The sequence below is a fragment of the Helianthus annuus genome, chromosome 16, assembly GCF_002127325.2.
Source record: "Helianthus annuus cultivar XRQ/B chromosome 16, HanXRQr2.0-SUNRISE, whole genome shotgun sequence".
In the NCBI taxonomy this organism is placed as follows: domain Eukaryota; kingdom Viridiplantae; phylum Streptophyta; class Magnoliopsida; order Asterales; family Asteraceae; genus Helianthus; species Helianthus annuus.
In genome coordinates this window covers 163,860,558-163,880,731 of record NC_035448.2, presented here as the reverse complement: position 1 = coordinate 163,880,731, position 20,174 = coordinate 163,860,558, and the positions used below count along the sequence as shown (strand labels likewise).

Below are 20,174 nucleotides of genomic sequence, written 5' to 3'. Positions count from 1 at the left end.
CTTAAAGCCTTGAAGCCTTTAAGCAATAAAAAATAATGTGTAAAAGTCAGAAGCATTTGAGCTTACATCCCAAACACCTCTGACTTGGGGGGCTGATGACGGGGGTAGCTCAAACCTTAATAAACTGATTAGAGACACAACAGCTTAAAAGGTTAAAAGGTTAAAAGGTTCGGAAATGTTCCAACGGTCATGAACAGTAAAAAGGACAAGCACAGTGTCCGGTCACATCAACACTTAACGTGTGAAACCTCCTACCCAGCTGCAACCAGACCATGTGGGAGAGCACACCCTTTTGTCCGCAGGTCCAAACCCTTCAACCCCCAAAATGGGCAAACCCCTCACTGCAAGCACAGATTCACTAGTCACGGGTTTCTCCTTTGAGAAACACCTTCCCCTATAAAATGCAGGCCATTTCACCATACAAAACACCCCAGGATCAGCAGATATCACCATAACTCTCTGATTCTTCTTCTCCCTCTTGAGAACTAGCTTCATGCTTGTTTCTCTTCTTCACACTAAATAATTCATCTTCTCCAACGATCGCTTTCTGGGTTGATTTCTAATCAACTCAAGATCTAAGGAGGATAAAAACAATACTAGTGAACCTCTCTCCACGTCTTGCAAACGTGGGGGGACCCCACGACCTGCGTTAGGCTAATCGAACCCCTGAACCCTTTTACCCAGAGATGTCGCTACAGGCCTTGGTCTTGTATTTGTTGCATCAACAGTCACAGTGACAGTTATAATTCTTTCAATCTATTGACTCGTATGCATAGGCAACTCGAAGAAGGTAGTAAGAAGCTTCAAGGCACCACTTTCTTAGTTAAACAGAGACAACCCTCATTCTAGCTTTGGTGGGTTGGTAGATGCTCTTACCTCTTGAAGTAAAAAACAGTGTTCAAATCTTAGCAAGGAGTATAATTAATATTTATTTGGGTAGTTTAGATATAGGAGAAGAAAAAATATAACTTTTGCCGTTAAAAAAAAATAGGGACAACTACACTTGGGCAATGAGTTATGAATATTACTTTTTTTAAAAAAATTGAAAAGCAGGAAAACTTTATATCATATATAAAAACACGCTCTTAGCAAGAAGCTAGCGACATACAGATATGAGAAAACTTATGACACCGTAATTCTTTCCACACCACATATGGCATTCCAAGCTCGAACTTGGGTTATGTGAAATACATTTGGGTTAAGTATCCATTGAAAGTTTGAAACTAATGGGAGCTAATTCTAACACCTTAAAATCTTATTTCACTAGTACACAAACTTTTTGTTGGTGCGATGCACTTTGTTTTGGTGGTGCGGTTCTCTAAAACACCGCACCTTTATATTTTTCCTTCACAAATTCCCCCAACTTTTATATCTTCTATTTACATTTTCCCTCCCTTATGTTTCATATTCACCTCAAAATTTTCATTTTCCCTCTATTCCCGCTTGTTTATTTCCCTCCCTCACGAATTTCTCACCCTCACAAACCCTAATCGAACCCCAAGTCTCTCTGTCGCATCCCTCTCGTTCCTTTTGACACCACCGATACCTTCCAGTGCACCATCCCATCCCTGCCCTGCATTGCACCGTCGTTGCCGTCTAGTGAACCGTGTCTCTCCTGTTCGTTACAGCCTTTGTGTGCAATTTTCCACTAATTTCATATGAATATGTTGTGTCTAAATCTCTGTTTTTTATTCGCTCGTTATGATGTTTAGAATATGTGCATACCAAGTGTTTGATGAAATGTTTGTGTTAGTTTTCCCCTTTAATTTTATTCACATTTGTCTAAGTGCCTTGGTTGCAGTTATTCTTGGTTGTGTGTAGGTTCAGTTGGACATGGTGAAGATTTGTCCTACTTACAAAGGATAAAATACATGTTGGAACCGTTGAATGCACTTCAGGTAATACTGAAAACATGTTTAATGATTTACATAATACTAAGGTAATACTGAAACATGTTGGAACCGTTGAATGCACTTCAGGTAATACTGAAAACATGTTTACCAAACACTTGGAGGGCATTAGTGAATCAAAATTTATTATTTTTTATTGATTCACTAATGCCCTCCAAGTGTTTGGTAAAATGCCTCAGTAAATTGTATGTGATAATGCTTGATGAGTTGTAGTTAGGCAAAATAAGGGTCTTAACAAAGATGTTGCCATTCAGTTATGAGCTCTTTGAAATAAGACTTAAACCTTGATTCTTGATTGAAATTAGTTGTGAAACTTTAACGATTCGCCACTGTTAGGTTGTCGACTTCGTTGTAGTATCTTTGATTTCGACCTGATTATGTATATCGTATGTTATGAAAAACTCACTTTATCTGAAATAAAGTAGTAATGTAGTATCTTTTCTTATAAAAGTAGTGTGTTAAACAGGTATGTGTTTGTGTAACTTGTTTATGAACAAGCTTGTGTTCGTGTTTGGGTAATTGAGTCGACTTCGTTGCTAGCATATATACCGTGGAATTTAACTCAAACTCAACAAAACAAGCAAGTCAACTTAAATTTTAACGAGTTAATTTATACTGAATAGCATATTATTTGGTATTAAAAATTTAGGTTAATATGTAGAATGCAATTGTTGTATTTTTATTAGTTTTGTTTTAAAATTTTCATTTTTTTCATGGTGCTCTAAATTGCAGGTGCACTTTCCAGCATTAATAATCGAACTCAGGTAATTTAATTTATGTTTCAATGTTTCAGCATCACTTGATTTGGTTAACTTAAATTGGTTTACAATAGGCAATTCTAGCTAGTTTTGAAGCGCTTGAGAATGACAATCCTGGATCCAAAGTGACTACTAATATGAAACCGAAAGCTGAAAGTTATGGCTTACCCCTTTGAAATTCTCTTTTTGTTTTATTCTGTCTAAGTTTATATTTTCAACTCATACATGTTTTTCTTATACCAAAGATGCGTTGTGCAAGATTTAAAAGAATGGAATTGAACCTCGAGGTGTTTTCCTTTTGCCTCGTGAGGCGTAGGACTCGAGGCGAACTAAGGCATAAGCCCAGGAGGCACACCTCATACACGATTTCTTACCATCTCGTTTCAAGGCGCATGTCTCAACGGTTTTTTTAAACCATGGCGTTGTGATGTCTTCTTGCAATCAGAGTGCTCATATATGGTGATGTTTTCTTGCTGTTTCTGTTTCTTATGGTCTTATCCTAATATATGCAGTTTTTCATAAGAAGCATTCCAAAGGTACCAAACTTAAAACTCGCTTGGCCAAAGCACCTGAGATCACAAAGAAAGCGCCATGAACGTTCCCCGAGCTCTTGCATGAGGTAAGATGATTATTGCATTATGTGAGATGATTAGATTGTGATATATATGTTACATTATGTTTTGTTAGACGGTTTCTACGGATTGGGATGCAAGGATTGAAGAAGTCAATTCGGGTTGTAAGGCGTACGAAGTTGCCTATTTGATATTTTTGGATTTCGAACTTTTTTGAGCTTCATTTGGAAAACATGTACATTTCTCAAAGTGTATACGTTTTGTGTTTCTTACGAGAACCATGTAGTTTTTGGAAACGTGTTTAATATGTTAGAAATTTTTGTTTGTTATTTTTTTTATCATCCATATATGTTTAATATTTGTGTAATTTGTTGGGAAATATAAAATAAAAAATCCTAGAAATTGTAAATTTAAGAAAAAAAAAATATTTTTTTAATAAAACAGTGATGCGGTTCAATTATTCTAATGGTGCTAATGTGGTTTCCATGTGGCAAGCTGCTGTTGGTTCAAAGTTAAATAAATGGTGCGGCTGTTTTATAAAAGGATGTGGTTTAACGCACCGCACCTTCAAAAATGGAATTTAATGGTGCTTATACTTTTAATGCGGCTCAAGCACCGCATTTTCAATTCAATTTCACCGCACCTCTAAAGCTTTTGTGTACTAGTGTTTTTTACAAACAGTATACGGCCGTATAAGGTTATATTGTCATGTCATTTTATTCTATACGGGTCGTATAACCTTATACGGACGTATACAGTATGTAAAAATAAGATTTTAGGGTGATCGTCAGGGGCGGACCTACCCTTTGGCCAGGGTGGGCGGCCGCACCCCTTGAAAAAAAATTTTAGTGTATATTTTAGGCAAAAAACCCGACCGCACCCCTTGAAAATATGGTTGAACACCTCATCCGCACCCCCAGCAAATAATTTCTAGGTCCGCCACTGGTGATCGTATACGTTGTTTATGATCGTTGTATACGGTTCTGAACTAGTATAAATGGTCACATTAATAATAAAATATGTGGCTAAAAGTGTTTTGAAATGTGATTAATGACCTTTAGGGCGGTTTTGCCAAAAGTGTGGCCATAGCCCTTTTTTCACGTAGTGCAAGTTATATTACGCTATTAATATCATTTTGGGGAGACAGTATATTTTTAGGTGGTGACTCGACTAGCGAGTCTAACCAAACGATGAATGATTTTAATAAAAAATAACAATTTGGGCTTCTTTGATTTAAATCTTCCATTCGATTTAAGTCTTGTGTCGATTTGATGCATGTCAAGAGCCGTGGGGTTTGGATGGCTATCAGGGTAATCAAGTTGGTGGAATTTCCAATAACTCTAGGTTTGGTTACAATGTCGGACGTAATCCACCGCCTTCCGGTAGTGGAGAATCCCCTCCCGGTAGTGGAGGACCGTCGCCCGGGGGTCCAAACGATGGCGAGGAACCTAGTGAGTTTGACACAAACCAGGTATAACATTTATTTATATGATTATTTGTCGTGCGTTTAATAGAGTTGTTTTATAACCTTAGTGTTTCGTTAGAAATTCGATAGCATGCAAGATTTGGTGGACTGGTGTAGAGCCATCGGATTCCACAACGGGTACACCATAGTGGTTGAACGCACAATCTACGACAAAACCTTTAGCGACCAGCCTTTAAAAATATGGCTTATGTGGATTGTGCCAGCCACCACAAGATAATAGTCACGGTCAGATGTTGCAGAAGCAGGAAAACCGGTTGCGAGTTCCAAGTGATCGGGACATATAGAAAGAGGTTAAGAGTTTAAACTCTTAGAGTTGACAAAGTGAAGCACAACCATGAACCCTTTCTATATCCTGAGGACACCTATCACTAATTAAGCTGAATCCCGTGGAAGAGATGATGGTGGCGCAACTGACGTACCAGAACATGCTACCACGCGACATACTTTCGAAAATTAAAAAACGGAACCCCGAAAATGTCTCAACAAGAAATACAATATACAATATACAATGTGCGAGTGAAATTGGGTCGGAGGGACCAAGTTGGCGAGACTCCAATGCAGATTCTTTTCCACTGGTTGAACAAAATTAGGTTTGTTTTCTTCCATCGAACATCTGAGAAGGACGAAAGACTACAAGATGTTTTCTTTATCCACCCAAAGTCGAACAAGTTGTGGTATGCCTTCCCACATGTGTTGCTTATAGACTCCACCTACAAGACGAACCAGTACAAAATGCCGCACTTCCATATTATCGGTGTCACACCTACATACATCTCTTTTTGCATTGCCCATGCATTCATAACCTACGAAAAAGAGGAAAACTTCTTGTGGGTGTTACAGCAGTTGAAAGACTTATTGGAAGTATTATGGAGCCCCGTGTATAAGTAATTGTAAGAGCCCTCGCCCTCATGAATGCATGTGCAATTGTGTTTCCGAACGCTGGACATTCACTGTGTAGGTGGCACATATAACAAAATATTGCCAAATATTGCAAGCTAAGCTTTAAAACGGAAATAGACTGGGATAAGTTTTTATACAAGTGGTGCAAGTTGATTAACTCAACGATCGATGTTGATCACACCTACGGGTACGAGCGAATACGAGAAGGACTTCCAAGCAGAAAACGTAATGATAAGTTTCCTACTAATTCTCTTATTAATCATACTTATCTGAATAATAATAATAACTGTAATTAACTTTGTTTTCAAAGATTATGGATTATTTGTTTTCTAACTGGCTAGAACCATATAGAGAACGATTTGTTTCTTTTTGGACCGATCAACATCTCAACTTTAGTCAGGGTGGAGAGTCAACATGCCCTTTTGAAGAGATACCTCAACGAGTCAAACAACACGCTGGATAAAGTTGTACCGCTTATCGATCAGGTCCTTGAAAACCAGTTAACAGAGATAAGAGGCAACATTGAACAAAGTAGGAGTCGTACAATAGATAACCATGACAAACCAATCTTTGATTTCCTACGAAAGAGGGTCATACATGCATGTCTCGATCAGTTAGCTAAGGAAATCTACGTCCTAGAGGACTTGCAAGATGCTAATGGTACATGCGATTGTCGTTTCTTTACAAGTTGTGGGTTGCCATGCGCATCTCGGTTGTTACCATAAATACAGAAATGTAATATATCCTTTGACCAATCACGTCTTATCTTACAACATTTCGTTACACCATGATTTTCATGCTTTCTGTTGTTTGTTGCTTTAAATTAGGAGAAAGGATTCCACTAGAGTCGATAGACCCCTTTTTGCGAAAGCTAGGTATGAAGTCTTTGAACGAAGATGGCCAAGAGGAGGATATTGACATCGACATCGAACTAGAGATACTCGTACAACGTATAATGGGGAGGCCGAGAGAAGTAAAGAAAAATATGTTTCAAAAGATAAAGGAGTTGGTTAATCCCCAACCGACAAATGTAAAACAACCACTCGTGCAGAAAAACACATGTGGACGTCCAACTTTAAAGGCTCAACAACAAAAGTTGGTCGATTCGTTTGTGGAGCCTTCTAGACACAGTTTGTAAGACCCTAATACATTTTAACCAAAAGTTGCAGCATAAAAATATGAACCTTAAAATTTCTTTCTTTATAAAAATTCCAACATAATTGAAAACCATTTAAAAGACGATTCCTTTAAAGAATTACATCATTCAACCTTAATTTATATATAATTTATAAATTTGCGAATACAACTAGGCGACCACCCTTCCGTACAATCCATGTTCTTTAACTCGATCTTCGCCCGCTTGTCCTTCATGGCAATTAGTAATGATCCGTGTAGCTTGTGGTCACCATAAACAATCGACATATTAATAATTAATGACATCATATTTATATTATAAACATATAGCTAAGGGACCATATTGCATCCTAACGAGGCAAGATATTTCGTTCAATCCTCCTTCCAAACATCCACTGCTTACCAGCATCAACTCTCTTGGACCCAAAGTTATCATACCTACACTTTTCTTTTCATTCTCAATGATAACATAGTTAGCAACGGTATTCTTAAACATATTGAAAATCCACAACTTCATTTAAACGCAATCCATTAGTCTACATTCATTAAACTACATCACGAATACACACATTCATATAACCAACACATACATACTTGTCCCATACTCATATACTCATATGCAAGTTCGTACTATGTACATGCACTATGAATTCATATTTTCATACAAATATACAAACACATTCACTTAATTTCTTTCAAGTATCACACTATATACAATATTTTCCATTTATAAGCATCCTTATGTACTAGTTCCATCCATTTACATGTATATTACATTCAAGTACATTTGTACATACAAGAATTAGCCTCATACATAGTGAAATTCACATTTACGCACACAACATACATGTCGCATCTCCATACAAGCTTCTGCATGTTTTCCGCTTTTACTTGCACCCCACAAAACTCTATAGTAGGCTTGGAGTGACTTTAGTAAGTTTAACAGGGCCTTGTAAACCAAAAAAAAAAACGAGAAAAATTGGTTTCTTGCGTCAATCCCGCGTCGACAGCAACATAGGGCGTCAACGGCATTGACCATCAGGATGTCGCGTCGGCAATGGCCTAAAGGCCCGTTGGCAACACGACCTACAGGTTCAGCGCCTATTTTTTGTTATTTGGCCATTTCTACCCCTGTTCGCGCACCCCGAGGATTCCAAAAAATAATTTAACCTTTTCCCAAGCCCTCGTATTCCAACACTAATCCTCCTATTCCTACATAAAGTTCCATAGTTTGCCTCATTACTTTCGTATTTGTGACCTGTTTGCATACTTCATGTGATTTCAAACATAATCAACAACAACAACAACCATACCCAGTAAATCCCACAAATAGCAGAGCTACTTATAGGGTCTGGGGAGGGTGGGATGTAGACAGACCTTGCCTCTATCTCTAGGGATAGAGAGGCTGCTTCCAGAGAGACCCTCGGCTCCAAAACGAACAACATGCCAACACATCAAGTCAAACAGTATAGAAATAGAATACAACATCATTTGGACATAATTTAATGTAAATAGGAAGCCACCAATACCAAGGAAGTGATCAGAGTGACACAATAATTTCAAACATAATCAACTATGTATAATAAGTTTCTGTCATACTTACCTTATTACTACCATTACATGCTTATCCTTTTGTGATTCCCAATAAACAAGAATACATAACTTTATTTGAAATAACAATAAGAGGTGAATTCGAGGATTCACTTACTTTAAGTGTGTGTGTTCGTGTTTGCTTCCTTGCTTCCTTTTAACCCGTTTGCCTCCCGCGCTCGAGTCTATGTTGACATGATTCATATCCCCGTGTCATCACATTCAAATTCTTGTTAGCATATTTGTTAATAAACATTATCAAATTGTATGCAACTCATATCTTACATTGACCTTTATTAATCAATTCTAATCATCACTAGGCATATATCGACAATCATATCTTTTCATTTCATATAATTCATCATGTCGTCACATACAACACATATTAATATAGCATGTACCATATGATTTCCCCAACATTACATTCGTGATAAAATGCCTTATTATGCTATTTATACAAAGTTGACTTTCTGAAGGTCAACCATCTATCATACAAACTTTCAACTTAACCTCATTCATCCATATCAGTGTAGTAGACTATACTAAGGATTACTATATGCATTTCATACTCATGTTGTAGGACACATTCAACCACATGATCACCTAGTTATATGCACATTCATACATAATCCATTCCATCCATACTAGCTATCACAGCCCTCGACCCCACCCTGGGCGGGATCCGTGAACCAGATACAGGTGGTACCAGTGTTTATTAAATTTGCAACGGAGAAATTTTCATCAGGAACGTAGTTAAGAAATATTTCAGAGTTTGTAAAACACCAAAGTTTAATATTAAACAAATGTGATAAAACCCATATTACAATTAAATATTTTTATAGGGATAAACCCAAATTGATAAAACACAAATTCCTTCTTTTATTCAGGTAATCATAGCCATTTTAGTTAAGCCTTCAGTGCTCCATAGCAGACTTCTATTACCTTCACAGTAAGTTACCTGAAACGCGTTTTGAAAACATTTTATCAGCAAAAAAAATACTTGAGTTCATTCCATTTTATAAAAAGATACATTGTTATATTTTACAGTATCAAGGGTGATTACATTGTTTATATCTAACAAATACTCCATTCGGTATTTGTCACTCGACCGGATCTGTGACTATGGTCATATCACACATTGGCTAACCCGTTGTCTAATGGTGAAGATTATCAAGTAATGTATACAAAACCCCACATACCAGTAGTAATTTGCAGAATATAAAAACTTAGTCACTGTAAGTATAACTGTAAAACATTTAGGGTTTTGTAAAGCATTTGGTAAAAAGAAAGAATGACTCACTTTGTAAACTTAGGGTTTTAACTTAAAGCCTCCTGATATAATTCCTAGTATAATTCCTAATAAAAATATACAATGCACACGTGTTAGTGTAACAACCCAACTCAAACTTTATCAATACATCACGAGATCAAAACCCCAATGTAGTTAACAAAGTATAGCCTTATTCAGGGAGCACATTGGCATCCGTTGCTGGGTTTTGGATCGATCGGACAAGGTATCGAATCAGTGATCAGGGGTTACAACACTTACAACGGGGCAGAGTTTCGCAGTTTAGGGGAGGGTGTTATGCAAAGAATGAGCCGAACGAGAGCAGAATTCGTCAAAATGAAATTAAATTTGTGCAGAAACTTAAGCCCCAAGCTGCTGCATTTATAGTTCAAATGGGCATATCCCGCGTGTCGTGCACAGGACTGGTGTCCCTTCCACGTGTCGCCTGAGCGACCTATTTTTCCTTGACAGGCTTCGTTGCATGTATAGCCCTACCACTCGTTGCGCTCGAGATAAACACGTCTTGGTACTCCCCCGAGTGTCGCGGAAGATTTAGGGGTATCCCCCCCCCCCCCCCGCGTTTCTCCTAAGAGTCCAGTTACAAGATTCTTTGTTTTTCATACTGGTTCGCGCTGTGCAAGTCCGGGGTTGCGATCATGGGTCCTTATAAGCTATTTTGGGAGTTGATACATTCTCCCTACCTTGTTTAAATCTCATCCTCGAGATTTGGGCTACGGTGTCTCCTTTAGGGTTATATCATGAAAAGTATTAAGGTAATTGACATAGTAATAGAATCAGGTCATGTTCAAATGAATACGAGGATATCATACAACAATTAGAAACCAACAGTTCAACTAACTAATTCCAGAAATCGATGTCAAATGAACAAGGTGTAATGATATAATTTCCAAGGTGACTAGGTACAAGCCAAAAGAGATTTATGATTAATAGATGTCTAACTCGAATGTTTACAATTTGTGAATGACTTTTAGAAACAATAGAATTCACTGTCAAAGGAAAACTTACTTAGGTAGTCAATCAACAAGCTCAAATGAAATGGAAGCATGAAAATGATTTGTCAACTATTGAACCGCGATATGAGGAAAATTAGTGTGTTGACATTATTGAATTTCAAGGATACACCGAAATAATAGAGTTTAGTGTATCATTGTGTTAATACATAATTGCATTAAGACTACTTTCAATGATGATTCAAATGAAAGACATACGTAGTTTTGCATGATTTGTATGATTATGATTAGCCCAAGCTACAAGTTTATATTGACGCCGCAAGGTGTCGTAAAATAGTTCAATAATTACGGTGACCGAACAAGTTCACCGTGTTCGAGTTCAAATAAAAGGTTTAATGAAGTAAATTCGGTTATTCTTTTCAAATAAATCTTATAGGATTTTCAATTGATAATCAAAGAACAAATGAATATCATAGAATTCTCGATCAACGTTAGAGGTACACCAGAATAGAACATGAATTAATGTACCCTTATCTTAACACATAATTGTATTAAGATTGTTTTAAGATAATGAACCAACAGAAAATAAACAAATCCGTACATCAGGTGTGCAAATGAGATTAGCTCAAGCTTCAAGTTAATGAAAACGCCACCACAAGGTGTCGTAACCAAATAAATGATTCAATGAAGGTGAACACAAAACAAGTCTACTATGGTTCTGAACAAATGAAGTACTTGACAGAATGCATTAAAAAACTTTGATTTGCACCAGAGTCAAATAATACCTTAGCGTAGATGTCATGGACAAGAAACGTACTGGTGATCACCTCGGGAATCATTGTTGCCCCCCTGCGTTGTAAGTACGAATGTTCATGAGTTCTTCTTAACTTCGTCTGATGCTTTTGCCTTGTTATAGGGTGCCTTTGTCAGTTTTGAGCAATAGGGACGGATATGGCATGTTTCTCCGTAGTTAAAACAAACTGGGTTTTTTTCTTGCATTCTTCCCCCTTATGGCCAGGTGTTTTGTAGAAACTACAGTAGGGTTTTCTCTTAAAATATCATTTTCTTTACTGCTTCTTATTATTGTTTCTACATGTAGGTTGTGCAAATGACCGTCCAATTCCTTTCCTTTTATAGGAATTATCAGAGCGGAATTCTTTATAAGAACAATCATAGGCTGTGGCTTTCTTTTGTTTGGGAAATGGAGTTTTGACAAGAATATCATTGTCTACATTAACATTATGGCTAGGTTCGATATGATGAGTATGCTTACAGCTTATAGTAATATTATTGTTTATAGGCATAGAAATTTTAATAGCTTCAATAATCGAGGGTATGGCATTAGCTATTCCTTGAGCTACTATATTTTCTATAGCACTTTTATTCAAATAATTTCCGTTACTAGCGTGAATTTCTTGATTACGTGATACTTCATTCGACATCAGAGTTGCAAACATTTTCAGGAATTGATATCACAGATAATTAAAACAAACAAATATTCATACACATTTTATCAAAAACTGTCGATCATTGCGACGTTATAATCTTTTTTATATATATTGCATCAATACAAACTATAATCATACACATCAGTATTTTACTTTTTCGTATGCGTCGATGCATATATATGTGTTATATATATTATACATTATTATTACTATTATTTTATGTATATATATATATATCAAAATATAAGGAATGCATATATATATATATATTATATTATTTTCGGTTTGTCTTGTTTTTAGAATTGAAGATCCCTCTTGTCATACTTCCCGACGAGCTTTTCTCCTATATAACAAAATCGGTGTACTACTGATAACAGTTCCTCTCCATATTGCCTCAACTCAGCCACATTCTCGGAGCTCATGGCTGGATAGGTATTCAGGATATATGGTGGGAATTGTGGTTGTGGCTGGAGATAAGGGTCTTGTATGAGGTTCTGAAATTCCCAGTCATTTGCCCACCATTGTTCCATTGGATTTGGTGCTGGTGCAGGTATCCTTGGGATTTCCTCTGGGTTAAATATGGGTATTGGTTGAGGATTCATTTGGATAGGTTCTTGGTTAACAAGTAGCTTTGGGTTTGTTTCTTCGGCTATAGGTTGAAACATATCACAGTTTGCTAATCTACGGTCAAGTTCCCCCACAGTGATTTGGTTAATGGGATTTGAGTGGTTCCCTCAGATAAGGTTATGGTAGCTACTGTGTTTTTCTTTTTCTTCCTCTTTTCTCTTTTCTCTTTATTAAACCATCCTCTCTTCTTAGTTGGTATAGGTTCAGTAGATTTTGCTTTAAAAATGAAAGATCCTTCCGCATCATATCCTGAAATGGCTCCGGAGGGTCCCTTGTCCATCTTCGAATCGGACATATGTTGGAAAGCATCGGACACACTTTTATCACTCATACCGTGGACTTAGAAATTGTCAAAATAATATAAAAATTCCACGTATATATGATTTTTATATTTACATAATATCACATAAATTATTTTATATTAATTACTTAACATTAATGTTTAAGTTTAGGTATTAAAAGAACATCTAATTAGCTTAAACAAGTGGCTCTAAGACCATTTTCTGTCACAGCACCCGACCCCACCGTGGGCGGGAGCCGTGAACCAGATGCAGGTGGTACCGGTGTTTATTAAATTTGTAGCGGAAAAATTTTCATCAGGATCGTAGTTAGGAAATATTTCATAGTTTATAAAACACCAAAGTTTAATATTAAACAACTGGGATAAAACCCATATTACAATCAAATATTTTTATAAAGATAAACCCTAATTGATAAAACACAAATTCCTTCTTTTATTCAGGTAATCATAACCACTTTATTTAATCCTTCAGTGCTCCATAGCAGGCTTCTATTACCTTCACAGTAAGTTACCTGAAACGCGTTTTGAAAACATTTTATCAGCGAAAAATACTGGTGAGTTCATTCAATTTTATAAAAAGACACATTGTTATATTTTACAGTATTAGGGTGATTACATTGTTAATATCTAACAAATACTCCATTCAGTATTTGTTACTAGACCGGCTCTGTGACTATGGTCATATCACACATTGGCTAACCCGTTGTCCAATGGTGAAGATTATCAAGTAATGTATATAAAACCCCACATACCAGTAGTAATTTGCAAAATACAAAAACTTAATCACTGTAAGTATAACTGAAAAACATTTAGGGTTTTGTAAAGCATTTGGTAAAAAGAAAGAATGACTCTCTTTGTAGACTTAGGGGTTTAACTTAAAGCCTCCTGGTATAATTCCTAATAAAAACATACAATGCACACGTGTTAGTGTAACAACCCAACTCAAACTTTATCGATACATCATGAGATCAAAACCCCAACGTAGTTAACAAAGTTTTCATTCAATTTTATAAAAAGACACATTGGTATACTTTACAGTATCAAGGATGATTACATTGTTCATATCTAACAAATACTCCATTCAATATTTGTTACTCGACCGGATCTGTGACTATGGTCATTTCACACATTGGCTAACCCGTTGTCCAATGGTGACGATTATCAAGTAATGTATACAAAACCCCACATACCAGTAGTAATTTGCAGAATACAAAAAATTAATCACTGTAAGCATAACTGAAAAACATTTAGGGTTTTGTAAAGCATTTGGTAAAAAGAAAGAATGACTCACTTTGTAGACTTAGGGTTTCAACTTAAAGCCTCCTTGTATAATTCCTAATAAAAACATACAATGCACACATGTTAGTGTAACAACCCAACTCAAACTTTATCGATACATCATGAGATCAAAACCCCAACGTAGTTAACAAAGTATAGCCTTATTCATGAAGCAATTTTTGTATCCGATGCTGGGTTTTGGATCGATCGGATAGGGTATCGAATCAGTGATCAGGGGTTAAAACACTTACAACGGGGCAGAGATTCGCAGTTTAGGGGAGGGGTATTGTGCAAATATTGAGTAGAACGAGAACATAATTCGTCAAAATGAAATTAAATTTGTGCAGAAGCTTAAGCCCCAAGCTGCTGCATTTATAGCCCAAATAGGCATCTCCCGCGCGTCACGCACGGGACTGGTGTCCCTTCGCTGTGTCGCCTGAGCGACCTATTTTGCCTAGACAGGCTTCGTTGCATGTATAGCCTGCCACTCGTTGCACTCGAGATAAACACGTCTTGGTACTCCCCCGCGTGTCGCGGAAGATTTAGGGGTAACCCCCCCCCCCCCTGCACGTGTCTCCTGATAGTCCAGTTACAAGATTCTTTGTTTTTCGTACTGGTTCGCTTCGTGCAAGTCCGAGGTTGCGTTCAAGGGTCCTTATAAGGTGTTTTGAGAGTTGTTACACTACCAATCTCATAATTTTACAACTAACACCATAACCCATACTTAGCCAACCCAACATCATTCCAACATTACCCTTTTATAGTGATCTCATATGCTTCACATTTAGTGTACATTTACTTCTCAATTTCAATTAAGTAATCATTCAAACATACGGTGAACATCATTCCACTCCAACATAGAGTACACCTTCTGATGCACACTTTTTACCAATTCACAGAGCCAACCAAAATTCCTACATGTATTCCGTCAAAAATACATTTCACATGTTTAATTACCTCATGGTTACTTCCTATACACGTTCACCCATCACTTACATACAAATTCATCTACAATTGACACTTCGGCATTTCATCAAACACTTGGTGTGCGTACCACAATTTAGGCACAAAGTACAAGTATTTCATGCTCATCTCGTACCTCTTGCTTTCATTCATTAAATAAAACAAAACATCAACAAATTTCATATCACATTCAGTCTATCTAACAAGAATGCATTACATACAACATAACACAACAAGGTTTGAACAAGGTTTGGACATGGGTGGCACACTATGTCGGCATCTTCACCACTAGAAGCGGGTTTCACCTTTAAACATCAAATTCCTTGAAATCATACACAAAACGAATTCTATTTGGTGACTCTAATACACAATCACGCTTAATTTCATACCAACTCACGCATTTAATCATAACCCATTTCTTGCAAGATCACCAAATAAGGATCTACAAGTTACCACATGTTGATTTAGGTTGGATGATGATAAATATTGAGCCATGCAGTTGATAATCCATTCAACACCCTTCAATTTATTGAATTTCTTCTTGATCATGAGGGGTTTGCACCACCTCTATTCCCCTCTTTCTCTCCATACGACACACACATACTTACTAGAGTTTTTGGTTTTATAAAAATTTAATTCAACTTGCTAGATTTAGTCCCTCATGTCTGCTATCTTATCACATTTATCACAAAACCTTATTCCCTACTATTGCTTGTAGATTTAACCATGTTAAATTACTTGGTGTTCACCTTTCATTCCATAACCCATGAAAATTTACTAGTGAGTCAAAAATTAAGTTATGGGGCGTTACACAGTTTCATTTCAACCCAAGATGGTTATGGTGACTCAGGGTCATTTCATACAAGAGTCATACCACACACCTGCGAGGTAATACTTGTTTGTCGAGTCGGACAGTTTTCATCGACGAGCTAGCAAAGGGCGCCAGACAAAGGAAAGGGAACAGAAAGGTCACAAAAACAATATAAGACGCAATGGCTTTACCATTATTTCCAGCAATACAACATAACCTCTTCAACCGTTACAAAATTTTCATTACACCTTCCTTCCATTCATACCTAATTCATATACAAGATGTCTAAGGTGATGGAAATTGTGGTTTTCGAGCTATAGCACTCGACTTGTCGCGTCATGAGCTCGAGTGGCCGTCAAGACGGAAGGAGCTTCTAGGTGGGTGTAACTAGTACTACGAATTACGGAATGCGATAAATGAAGTTGAGTTTCGGTTAGTTCGAAACTACTTAGATTGGCATGTTATAGACTTCACACCGGGTGATAAGTGGCTGGTAAAGCCATTCACTGGACTTATGATAGCTAGCCGATGGAATGTCATCTGTCACTTATTACACAACTTTTGTTATTCTACTTTTTCCCTTGTTTACAATAGCCGAAGAGAATATCCCTTATCAAATCTTTTCGATGGTTCATGTCAACAAGAACCAGTTTATTCATGTCAAGTTGCAGGGGGATTATCTAATGCCTACCCCGTCACCTTATTAGCGACAACCAATAAGGAACACAAATGTAGTGAGTTGGGAAAACATGTAGGAGGAACGCATAAATCACCAACGAATACAAGACGATAGACTACGTGGATTTAGGGTTTCTATGAATTTGTAATTGAACCTTTTAATCAAGTTGTTTTGTTATTATCCATTTAAAAACGACAAATATAATCATATCTAACTGTTTCTAAATTCTTGGAAGTCTCTAGTGTCCTACTATCCGTTTAAATAGTTTAAATAATAATTTTATCCAAAGCGCAAGTATGTATATGTATATATATATATATATATATATTACATGTATACGAGTCGTATAACATTATACGACACATATAAAACCTAAAAACAATGTTCATATACAATATATACGAGCAAATAAACAATTATTAAAAATTGTATACGACCCATATACATCTTTTTTGGTCGTATATTATCATATACGATCACATTTCCACAATACGCCCTCAATTTTCAGTAAAGTTCTGTTGGTTTGCTCTTGGAAGTTCTTGGATCGTTTTTCAGCAGTTCGAGCCGTTTTCTTTGTTGTTCTTCTTTTATGGTATGTTTTTTAGTCTCGTTCATAGAATAGAATCTGTGATTCCGTAAATTGCTAGGTAGCGTATCGTATAAAATATCGTTAGCATATCGTGTAGCGTAGATTAGCGTAACGACCCTTGATAGTTGGATAGAATTTGAAAAAAAAACATGTTATTCATGTGTATACGATCGTATACTATGTATATAGCTGTATACACATGAATAACAGGTTTTTTTGTTTTTATTTCGATTACAAGACGTATAATACATGTTAGATAACCGTATACGAGGCGTATAATGCTTGTACGGACCTATACGAGGCATATATGCTTGTATGGACCGTATAGGAGACACATAATGCTTGTACGGACCATATAGAATAAACATAATGCTTGTGCGGACTGTATATGAGGCGTAAAATACTTGCACGATAATCGTATAATGTCACTTACCGACTTATAATTGTTTATAGACGATATGGCTGAATCGTCATCAGCTAGGGAATGGGTGGAGCGGGTTGAGGGCGGGGACGGGTATGAAGAAAGGAGGAGGAGGTTTTCGAGGATTTTGTGGTGACAGGGCTGTTTGTTTCTCAGATCCCCTTTTGGATAGTCGCATACAGGTTTTTAGTTAGACTTTCTTGAGATGGTTTTGGATGCTCCCCGGACCTATGATACTACCTTTTTGACCAATGTTGGATCGATGGATCGGTTCCGGATGATCATGCTAGCCACCTCCCTGTGGGCCCGTTTATTTGGGTCCTCCCAACAGCGGGCCCACAAAGAGATTACTTTAGAGTTTTTGTCTACGTTTACTTTTGGGGAGACACGGGGTCGGGGGTTACAACATTTTTTTTGGATGGTCGCGATTACTTTTACTCCCTGTGGGGAGCCTCGCCGGCTGACGCTCTCCTAGTTTGCGGTGGTGATGGGATTGTATTCACGGGAAAAGTCCGAGTCGCAGGCTTTTTTGGATGCGCCGGTCGCCACAACATCTATCGTGTTGTGGACCTGGTGGCGCACTATCGAGGTTGGGGAGTTTACGACGCCGCGTTCGCGATCCCCAAAGGCGCAGGTGTCGCATGTTTACGACTCGTTGCACTAATACCTCCATCGGTGTATTGCCGTGACTATTACAGGTTGGCACGACAGCAGGTAGTGGGTCACCCATAATGACCTATTTTTGCATGACTTACTTACTTGCGGGGGGCCAACTTGCCATCCAAGTTGGCCAAATACTTCGCCGAGGATGTGTTTAAACGCGTTTTTCAAGCCACATCTTCTGCGGTGGCTTCGCCACCCACCTGGGGAAACACTGGCACCTCTTGTCCCCGCAGAGGGCTACAGATATGTTTATTACACTTAAGGTTGATCCGGTAGGCAGGGATACAACAGTCGCGATGAAGACTGCCCACTTGGTGCTACAGAACAAGATCTGGGTTATTTGGCTATTTGACGAGGGTCAGACGGAGTAGTACCCGGGGTAACCACCCCAGGCGAGGGGGCGACGAGCCTTTGGTTGACTAATCGCAGATAGGGGCAGATGATATACCGGTTAAGCGCCCGTACATACGAGTGACGGAGCGTGAGGTAGCATGTGATGCCTCCATCGGGGTTGGAGGAGAGATTGGCTCGTGTCGAGTCAGATATAGCTGTCGTACGGGTTGACGTATCCCGTATATTGAGTGACGTACAGTGGATGGTGGAGGCCATTACTGATATGCATCCGGGCGTTCCCCTACCTCCTCAAGCTGGCGCTGCACCACCACCGTCGCCGTAGCTGTTTAATCTTATTTCCATTTGTTGTTTTAGATTTGAAACATTCTAAATAGCTATCTTATGGTTATATTGTATTTTATTTGTTTGATGATTGTTATTGAATTGTTTGTCGTATGCTCATGTTTTGTTGTTAGTATATATTGATTATTAACCTAAAAATGCTCGAGTAACATAATCGACAACATATTAAAAACTCGTAATATATTAAAGTCGAAAATTATTCAACACCCGTATATGTACATTCACCGCCAACATAGTCATATATAAAAAAAAAACTTATTATACGTTCTTTTGATTTTATAAAATTAAAAATAAAAACATTTAATTATATGCGGATCGTATGTGTAGTTTATAGCTAATATAGTCAAATATCAAAAAAAACTTATTATATGTTCTTTCGGTTTATTACAAAACTTTCAATTATATACAGACCGTACGTGTACGTTTATTGCTAGTATAGTCGTAAATCAAAAAAACACTTATTATACGTTCTTTCGGTTTATAAAACTAAAAAACACATTTAATTATATACAAACTGTATAACATTATACGGCCCGTATACATTTGTTAAAAACCTAAAACTTCATCAAAATCCATTCAAATTAATCAACTTTGGCTGTATAACATTAAATTGGTCGTATACAACAAGTCAAAACAAAACATTCCGACACATTTAATTTTGTGCACTAAATTCTATACGGACCGTATAGTTGCATACGGACCGTATTTAACTACGGATGTGAGAATAAGATTAAAAAGTGTGTAAGACTAGTGGAAGCATTAATATGTTTGAAATTAATTTGAATTATTTGGACATTATTATATATATCAAAATACATCGCATGATTGCGCTAGTGGCTTTTTTAGGTTTTCAATTTTGGCCACCGTAGTTTGTCTTTTCAACATGTTACGCCAATAAAGTATCCATTCGGTTTCTTTGACAGGTACCACCTCACTTTCTATGTGTTTACAGTTTGGTCCCTCGTATGTTTAGTTTTAGAGAAACCGTTTGGGAGAGAGACAAAACAAAAATGGGTGTGGTGTTAAGATCCAGCGATGGTCTTCTGATCTAGCGGCGACGGTTATGACGGTTTTGATGAAGACATGACG

At 37.4% G+C, this 20,174-nt stretch overlaps 1 protein-coding gene and 1 long non-coding RNA gene across 3 annotated transcripts; both read left to right on the top strand.

Annotated features, from left to right (window-relative positions):
- Window positions 1–1,333: 1,333 nt before the first annotated feature.
- On the top strand, window positions 1,334–3,571 carry LOC118488089. Of its 2 annotated transcripts, XR_004883651.1 has the most exons (4): window positions 1,334–1,898; window positions 2,643–2,674; window positions 2,743–3,287; window positions 3,356–3,571. It is a non-coding gene; the product is annotated as an uncharacterized LOC118488089 (long non-coding RNA). The 2 variants fall into 2 exon arrangements; XR_004883650.1 differs by lacking the exon at window positions 2,643–2,674 and having other exon boundaries at window positions 1,377–1,898; window positions 3,181–3,287.
- Window positions 3,572–5,200: 1,629 nt separating this feature from the next.
- LOC118488290 lies at window positions 5,201–6,764 on the top strand. The gene is made up of 3 exons (XM_035985620.1): window positions 5,201–5,587; window positions 5,968–6,286; window positions 6,454–6,764. The coding sequence occupies exons 1-3, from the start codon at window positions 5,201–5,203 to the stop codon at window positions 6,762–6,764; spliced, it is 1,017 nt and encodes a 338-aa protein (XP_035841513.1).
- Window positions 6,765–20,174: the final 13,410 nt, after the last annotated feature.

What these genes read in the sequence shown, in the direction of transcription:
- LOC118488290 (XM_035985620.1), top strand. Translation starts at nt 5,201, where the DNA reads ATGTCTCAACAAGAAATACAATATACAATATACAATGTGCGAGTGAAA. An exon ending in AGTTGAAAGACTTATTGGAA is followed by an intron (nt 5,588 to 5,967) that starts GTATTATGGAGC and finishes CTAACTGGCTAG; the next exon opens with AACCATATAGAGAACGATTT. An exon ending in GGACTTGCAAGATGCTAATG is followed by an intron (nt 6,287 to 6,453) that starts GTACATGCGATT and finishes GCTTTAAATTAG; the next exon opens with GAGAAAGGATTCCACTAGAG.